General features: G+C 35.2%; 1 protein-coding gene across 1 annotated transcript in view; it reads left to right on the top strand.

The window, feature by feature from the left end:
• The first annotated feature begins 520 nt into the window (after positions 1-520).
• Positions 521-8,938, top strand: part of LOC127946084 (receptor-type tyrosine-protein phosphatase eta-like) — a 31,494-nt gene continuing 23,076 nt past the window's right edge. Inside the window, exons 1-6 of the mRNA XM_052542399.1 lie at positions 521-561; positions 661-746; positions 4,527-5,261; positions 6,617-6,871; positions 6,959-7,216; positions 8,414-8,707. Of these exons, the coding sequence (XP_052398359.1) occupies positions 716-746; positions 4,527-5,261; positions 6,617-6,871; positions 6,959-7,216; positions 8,414-8,707 (1,573 nt within the window). The 5' untranslated portion in view covers positions 521-561; positions 661-715. The remainder of the gene's footprint in view (positions 562-660; positions 747-4,526; positions 5,262-6,616; positions 6,872-6,958; positions 7,217-8,413; positions 8,708-8,938) is intronic.

The following is an 8,938-nucleotide window of genomic DNA, read 5'->3' as shown; positions in this document are numbered from 1 at the left end:
AGTAACATCAATAGCTAGTCAAACTTTAAAAGTTCTGTAAGTCTAAAATGTGCTCTAATGCAACTGTCCAATGACAGTGTGCCAAAATAACACACGTTTATTAAAGATTTCTAGATATTTTAACGTACCTAAACCTCTGGTGCTCTTCAGATAATAATTCACAATTGCCCACTCATGCCTGTAAATTAATATATTTACTTGGTCCTCAAATAAAGTGGTATACATACAATACATCCATCTTCTACTCATCTTCGAAGCATCATAGGTGTATATGACTTGACTTGACTTTATTATATAGATTATATATTGATTATAATCCACCAATAGACACTCAAAATCATCTGATTTTTATCCTGGCTTCATTTGTGTTTTATTAAACACACTGTTACAATAACCAAATCTCAAGCTCAAGAGTCCGAATGAAGCACCAAACTCCAGTTATTTGCAAATATTTATGGTTGTTATGCAAAGTCAGTCTGTGAATAAGTTGTTGTTAGAGGTCAGACTGTAGAGCTCAGGATCAGATCAGGAGCATCAGTGGACAGGAGAGTATTTTGTGCAGTGAGTATGTACCTTCAGTTGATTTATCTGAAGAGTCTAGTTTGTCTTTCTGGTTCTTTCCCTGTTGTTAATTCATAATGTTTTTTATTAATCCAAAAGGTCTCAACCGGACCTAAGATCGACAACCAGTAAATCAACAAGCAGCAGATGTGAGATGAATACACTGTGGCTGCCGCTTCTCCTGAGTAAGTCTGTAAACTTGACAGAGGTTTATATGCTTCATACTTTTGTGGAAACAATGATACACTACCATTCAAAAATTGGGGGTGAAGATTTTCTTTTTATAAAAAATAGATAAATAAATAAATAATACTTTTATTTAGCAAGGATGAATGGAGACGGATCAATGCATGCTGTTCTTTTAAACTTTCTATTCATCCTGAAAAAAATATATATCATGGTTTCCACAAAAATATTAAGCAGCACAATCATTTTCAACATTGATATTAATCAGAAATTTTTCTTGAGCTGCAAATCAGCATATTAGAATGATTTCTGAAGACTGGAGTAATGATGCTGAAAATACAGCTTTTAACACAGAAATAAATTATATTAGAAAATATACTACAATAGAAATCAGCTACTTTTAATTATTACTGTTTACTGTATTTATGGTATTGTATGTATACCACTTTATTTGAGGAATATAAAATAGGATTAAGAGGATGTCTTGCATGTTTCGTAAAGTTCCAAGTAAATATATTAATTTACAGGCATAATCTGGTGGGTGTTATTTTGTCACACTGTCATTAGACAGTTGCATTAGAGCACATTTTAGACTTACAAAACTGTTAAAGTTTCACTAGCTATTGATGTTAATGTAAAATCAATGCAACTATATGGAATATCACTCATCATTTATGCTTGGTTATGCAAGCCTCAGGTGAGCCAGGGAGTTTTTCCAGAAGGATTTTTAAGATAAAACAATGTAATAAAAGAGGTTCAGGCACACAATTGCCTACTCATGCCTGTAAATGCATATATTTACTTGGCACAAACATGCAAGACGTCCTCTTCATATTTTCTATTCCTCAAATAAAGTGGTATGCATACGTACTTGTAATGTAAGTAACATTATTTAATTTTATGTCAAAGTAAAGGTATGCCATTTTGTAACACTTTCTAGGTGAACCAAGAAATTATTTATTTATATATATATTGCTGCAGTTTCCAAAATAAATGAACACTAGAAGCAGTAAAACTCTGATATATTTTATTCCTATTCACTCAAATTCACAGAGTTTCAATTAATAAAGCATAATTTTTGCAAAATAACTTTAATATCAAATTACTTCAAAACAAAATTAATATGCTGGGAGATCCCGTGTAAGTACGATTTGACAAAACATCTGCACTTGTTAACACTATCGAGAGTATGTTTAGGGTTGGTTTTGGTGTAGGTCATATTTTCAACATGATAGAGCAATAACTTTTAGCGACAGTCCCCAGATATTAGAATTCTGAACCACCACAATACTTACCTGAAGCAACATAATATAAATACAGCAATCTGTACCTATATCAACGTAATGAAGATGTGCCAGGGTACACATATTGAACCCATGTTTTAGCACTTGGTCCTGAGATGCTGTACTGTAGCTGTATTAAAAGCACCCCCTACTGTATAAAGGCGGGCGTACACGGTGTGAATTCGGATGGTCGGAAGATCGTATGTCCACGCACATGGCACGAGTGAGTTTATCTGGAAATCGTACGGACGAGATGATATACGACACGATTTTACAACCTGCGAATTCCAGAAGCAATCGCACGAAGTTGATAGACGCGTTCGACTTGAAGAACCGCTGCACGCACAGAAGGATCACTTTATGACATTAAAGCACACATATCCAATGCATTCGAATCGCTCTCGCGGTACTTTGATGTCATACAGTGATCATTCTGTGCAGCGCTGCTTCAAGTGGAACGCGCCTAATATAACTGCTCTCCCTCTCTCATAACTGCATATAAAATATTGATACGAGCCGTGACTGTTTCCTACACGTACAGGTTATTTTTCAGCAATAGGAAACCGGGACGTTTGGTCTATGTGTGTGTGTTCTTGTATATGGTTTATAAATATCTGAAATAGGTATTACAATGTAAGCATATGAGGACGATTCCTATGCCTTCGTAAACCAAATGGCTTAAAAAAATTATATACGGTGTTTAATAGAAATTTTAAATTTTAAACATGCATTTTCCATGATGGATAGAGGTAGTGTATGGGGACATACAGTATAGAATACCGTTACGTCTATGGAGAGTCCCTGTAAACTACAAATGCTTGTGTGAGAGAGAGAGAGCGAGAGAGAGAGAGAAAGAGAGAGAAATCAAAAGACACTGGAACACGTTGCTACAAAAAAAAAACATAAAGCGTAGGTAGGTCGGGAAGTGCTCGTAAGCCACTCTGCTTGGCTCGTAATTCATCGGAAATGATACGAGCTGCGACCATACGAGCATACGCGGTTTCCACACGATTGAAAAAAATAGCATGCGAACTCGTACGACAGCAAAAATCGCACCGTGTACGCCTGCCTTAACAGTGTAACCTCGGAAAGCCAGAAGAACTTGTCGATGGTGGGGAGAGATTTTAATAAAAAATAATTAAAAACAGCTACATTTGAGGTGTTCAGTCATTTTTAAAGCTAGGTTAGGCAGTTTCTGAGCTCACCTAGTGGAACTATGAAAATAAAGCTTGCCCAGCACAAACATTACAGACTCTTTCAGGTACATAAATGTGAAGCATGCCTCAACAGTTAAAATGAAACTACTTTCTATAAAAGGTCCAATGTATTAAGAATACTTTTACCTAAAGATGGGAGAAATTATGCTTTTCAAAGCTTCGAATCAGTTTAACTAATTGTGTCGTAAAATGATTCACTGTTTCGAAATGTCTGAAACACAACACACTGGTGACTGCTGGTCAAACAGTGTAAATACAACAAAACTCTGGCCAAATATGCATAAAAAAAGCTTTTAAAAAAAACATTACAAATGTTTCATTGAAAGTTTAATGTATTAAATGCAATTAACAAACCATCTAATTCTCTGAAATATTAAGAGTTTGCAAGATGTGTGTTCTTTTTCAGGCCTTGTTGTCTTTGTTCTATTGATGGTTCAGTTAAACAGAAAAATGAGATACTATTAACTACTATTATTCCTTTTAATTATACAAACGTTTCATTAAAACATCTACAGTACATATTTGTACAACCGATCCAGGATCAGGTAATAACTACATAGACGCTTGTTCAATTGATTGCCACTGAGGGCGATCTCAGTAAGTTTCACCTGTTTACAGAGGTCATTGCCCCCAGTGGTGAACCATTGAAATTTCAAAATGGTTATGATGTAATGAAGCCTCAACTAAATTAATTTGACTTTGGCAATTTTGGCTCGTTTCCACTGAGTGTTACGGTTCGGTACAGTACTGTATGGTACGCAGAAGTTCTGAAAGGTACCAAAATAGTGAACTGTACCTCTTTCTTGCTACCCTTCCATTGGGGTACCTAGCACAGCAAAGGGTACCAAAAGGGTGGAGCCAAATTCACAGCAGAATGTTGATTGGATGACTAGAATTGTTACTTTTGCGTGATACAAGGGCATAAACTCATTCCGCTTTGCTGTTCATGGGTGTTGGGCTTATTAGGTGTATTTTATAATTTTATACTTTCACACAGACAATAGCCGATTGTAATAAAATTTATCCGCACAGAGCAGCCTTAGCTTGGTTAGTCCTTCTGACATTTTCCGATGACTCTGGTGTGTCTGTAGTGATTAAACATGAGATACAATTTGGGTTGGCTGTATTTAACAGGCATTCGTGGTCTCATTAATCTATTATTTGTTCCTAGTTTTCTTTAACTTTATATATTTAATTTAACTTTACCGTAGTACAGCGCTGAATTTGTAGTTAATTATTTTTAATCACGACAACTTGTTTCTCAAATGATCACATTCAGGCTCAGTCATTTGGGCAGAGGAGCAGTACTTTCCCCAGTCATTCAATGCCACATGGGACGAGGGCAGACTTCACTGTCAATCCTGTTTCAAAGAACTGACGACCATCACCAGCAGAAACGTCCACCTCATTGTCCAGGACCCCTCTTTCGACTCCTGGGTTGGACTACGCAAGAGTTACAATGGCTCCTTCCCATGGGCCAAATGGTCCAATGGGGATCCTGTTAGATATCAGAATTGGTACCCTGGTCATCCTGTTCCAAATAAAGAAAAAAAACTAATTCCTGTATGTTCCTCAACTACACAAAGTCCACTGAGCACCCTAATAACTACCGCAAAATCTACCCCAATGACCTCAACACAAACCTCCACAGCCACTTCTGCTTCGTTATCTTCGGTATCTGCTTCGGAATTTCAAACAAACAAAGAAAATAATACATGCCCCATACTTTACAAAATGCTTTTTTGCTTAAATATGTCATGTGATAATCTTGAAAGTTCCATGACTATATGCAATAGAACACCAACTGATACCCCTGAGACTACAACATACAGCACCACCTTTAATGCTGAAACAAATGGCACAACAACTGAGAGCAGCACCACCAGCAACTGCATCTTTGAACCTGAGCCAGATCCTGAAGAGTACATCGAGGATGCTTGTGTGGTCCTGCTCAGCTTCGGCATGTGGAAGGAAGAAGACTGCAACAGAAGTCTACCTTTCATCTGTTATGAAGGTATAAGACCTTTGTTTTAGAGCACAGCATCGTATTGTTAGTCCCCATTTACACTGCATGGTTCAAGTGACCCAATTCCGATTTTTTCCTCTCATGTGGCACAGATCGGATATGACCGGTGAACATTTTAGCAGGAAAAAAACTAATGGATTCCGATGTTCTCAGATCGGATTCAGACCTCATTCATATGTTATAATGAATCGGATTTGAATCGGATATACGTGCATTTGTGTGTGCCATGTAAGCAGACAAATTGGATATTCCCCAGTAAATGCAAGTCGTACATCATTAAAAAAGTGACGTGGTGGAAACCACCAACTGAGATCATATTATTATTATTATAGGTGCGAAATTCGCCCAGGCTCCTCTTTTTTCTCCGCCGTATGAGACCAATGTTTTGCTGATTTTTTGGTTGACTTTTCAAAATATTGTGGAAAGCAAAACACTGTATAATTTTATTTTATTTATTTGCTGCTGTTTTACTTCCTTTTCTGGGTCAGAACATCTACGTTTGGAAGTTTCAGCAGTGTATGGTGTAAATGCACTTTTGAAAGATGATGTAAGCGGGTCGTCAAAAAAATTGGGCATCAAGACCTGCAGTGTAAATGCAGCCATAGATTCATATTGTTAGCACTCAGACAATCTTAAAAAGAAAGGTTCCAAAAGGATTTTTTTTTTTTTTTTTTTTTTTTTTTTAAAGGCAAATTGTACTGATTAATTTATTATTTTATTTTTATTTTATTCTTTATTGCTCTATTACAGGCCAAGATCTGTAGCCATTTAAAATTACAGTCAACCACTGCATTATAATTATGATCCGAACAAAGATGCTGCACACATGGAGCACAAACATTTTCCGATTTAATTAGATTACGTACATGAAGCACACCTGCACGAAAGCATCTTAGCATTAAGAACTTTTTTTTTAAAAGAACCTTTTGTGGAATGGAAATACTACACGTTCTTTATTGGCTTTAATAGTTCCATGAAAAACCTTTAACATCCATGGAAACTTTTTATTCAGCAAAAGGTTCTTTATAGTGAAAAAAGTTCTTTAGATTAATAAAACACTTCTCCCTCTTATAAAATGTTGTTTGTTTAGGAACTGTTTACTGAAAGGTTCTTTAGGGAACCCAAAATGGTTCTTTATGGAGAAACTTTTGTTTTTAAGTCTGAAAAAAAGTTCTTTAATTATTAAAATGTTCTACAAAATTTGTTTTTTTTTAAGAACTTCTTCATTGAATAGTTCTTCGAGGAACCCAAAATCAAACCTCCTTTTTGAACCTTTATTTTTAAGAGTGTAAATAACTTGTTAGTTTCTGCTAATGTTCGTCTTTGCATCTATCTGTCCATAGAGCGCTTTTTTGGCCAGATAAACATTTCCGACGTGACCACAAGCACAGGCAATGTGAGCTGGTCTGAGGGACCCGGTGCTAAGAACATCAGTCACTACAGAGTGGAGGTCACTGGGGACAAAACCCAGACATTTATCCAGACTAAACTCTTTCAGAACATAGAGACTCTGACAGCAGGAACTCTGTACAAAGTTCAGGTGTTTCCTGTGAAATGTGACAGGGATCTCAATCCACAGAATATCTCCTTCTACACTTGTAAGTAGACTCGGATTTGACTTCATTGTGTGCAACATGATTTCAACACGACTAATGATCAAAATGACCCACGCTGTCCCTTTTTAGTGCCCTCTGATGTGCAAAATCTGACGGTGGTGAGTGTGACAAATGTTAGCGTCAACCTCAAGTGGAGTAAACCAGATGGAAACCTTGACTTCTACTCAGTAACATTCATAAATGCATCGAACACTAAAGAACACAAGTGTAATAATGAAGGGTGCACTATTACGGATCTTATTCCAGGAACCGAGTATGAATTTACAGTTAAAGCTGTAGTGAATGAGACGATTGGAGGTGTGCCGAGCAACGTTTCTGATTACACCAGTAAGTGCAGAAAGTTTCATTTCTGATTGTATTCATCCATCCCAAGCTCTAAACATAGAAAGCATAATTTGTTTGTTTTAATTTGAGTTTTAGTATAGCTTTATTGATAAATGAGCTTTTAATTATTATTATTTTTATTTTTTTTAGGTTAATTCCAGTTAATTTTAGTTTTGTTTTGTTCTTTGCCATTTTTATTTGTAAGATTTTTTTTTGCCTTTTTTTTTTTTACTGGATAAGACAGTATATGTTGACAGAACAAATGTAGAAGAGAGGGTACCTACATAAAAAAAAAAAAAAACTGAAATATCACATAAAACAATTTTGAACAAAGCACCATCCTCATCCCCTATGTTTAAGGCATTTAATTTATCATTTAATAGTTTTATTTACATTTTGAATAAGCTTTTATTTTTTATATATTATTTATAATTACAGTTTTAGTCATTTTGGTATGGGTTGTTGTCATTTTATTAGTTTTTTTTATTGTTTTATTTTTTTTTATTTTATATATATATATATATATATATATATATATATATATATATATATATATATATATATATTTTTTTTTTTTTTTTTTTTTTTTTTTCCTATTTAACAATTTCAGTGTTTCATCTTTAACTTTTTTTCATTTTATTGCCAAGGCAACATTTACATTTTTATTTTGTTTAAGTTTTTCAATTAATATTTATATTTTATTTCGGCTTTTATTTTATTAACATAAATGTTTTTAATCTGTTTCAGATTTTCATTAATGATAATAGACTAACCCTAGTTGTAGAGAATAAAAGTGGCGAAAAACACATGTATCAGGAATAGCATTAGGGGAAGCCACTTTTTCATGCATCATAAATATCTTTTAGTGTTATTAACTTCTGAGAGCTCGGAGAGTGCACTGATGAAAAACTATAAACTCTTTAATTATTCTTTAATGATTTTTTTGAGATGCTGTGTGATGCGATACATCTACTGGTTAGTCCAGTTATCCAATCACGTCCTCTGTTGCCCATCAAGGGATTTATTCAGCAAATGTGTTTTCATTGTAGCTTATGTGCATGTTGTCTTCCATCCAGCCTGTGATAAAATCAGATTCATATAGGCTAAAACAGGTGGATGGACACATAGCTAATGTCAAAGCAACAATTGAGAGAAGCTAATTTTGATAGACTAACTACTTTTGTTGGTGTATCTTTTCAGTACCTTCAATTGTCAGGAACCTAAAACAATTACAATACACAGATAGCACAATCACAGCCTCGTGGGAAAAGCCTGAGGGAGGACATTCAGGATACTGCTATTGTCTTCATGAACAGAGTACCAGCTGCCTGTGTACTACCTGCAGCATCACTGACAGTGCATGCGAAGAAACAGAGGAAACAAGCATCTCAGAGAGTAATAAAACATCTGGAAGCAAATTTTGTCTTTGTGTGGCAGCGCTAACAAAGAGCAACACTCTGTCAGGAGAAATGATTGGAATCCCAACATACACACGTGAGTCTCATGTTCAGTTATTACATTCCTTCCCTAATTAAAGGCATTTGATGTATCATGCTAAGCTTAGCGCATTAGATAAAACTGAAGTTGGCAGTCAAACAATTATGGAAGATTGTTTCTAGAATGGAATATAAAAGTAAACAGGTAATTGTGAGTTCACATTTCAGACTTTTTTTTTTCTCATAATTGAGATTATCTCTCACGATTCAGACATTTTTTTCCTAGCAA

This window comes from Carassius gibelio, chromosome A24 (genome assembly GCF_023724105.1).
Source record: "Carassius gibelio isolate Cgi1373 ecotype wild population from Czech Republic chromosome A24, carGib1.2-hapl.c, whole genome shotgun sequence".
Lineage (NCBI taxonomy): Eukaryota > Metazoa > Chordata > Actinopteri > Cypriniformes > Cyprinidae > Carassius > Carassius gibelio.
The sequence above is the reverse complement of the archived record's forward strand: the minus strand, read 5'-3'. Positions and strand labels throughout refer to the sequence as shown.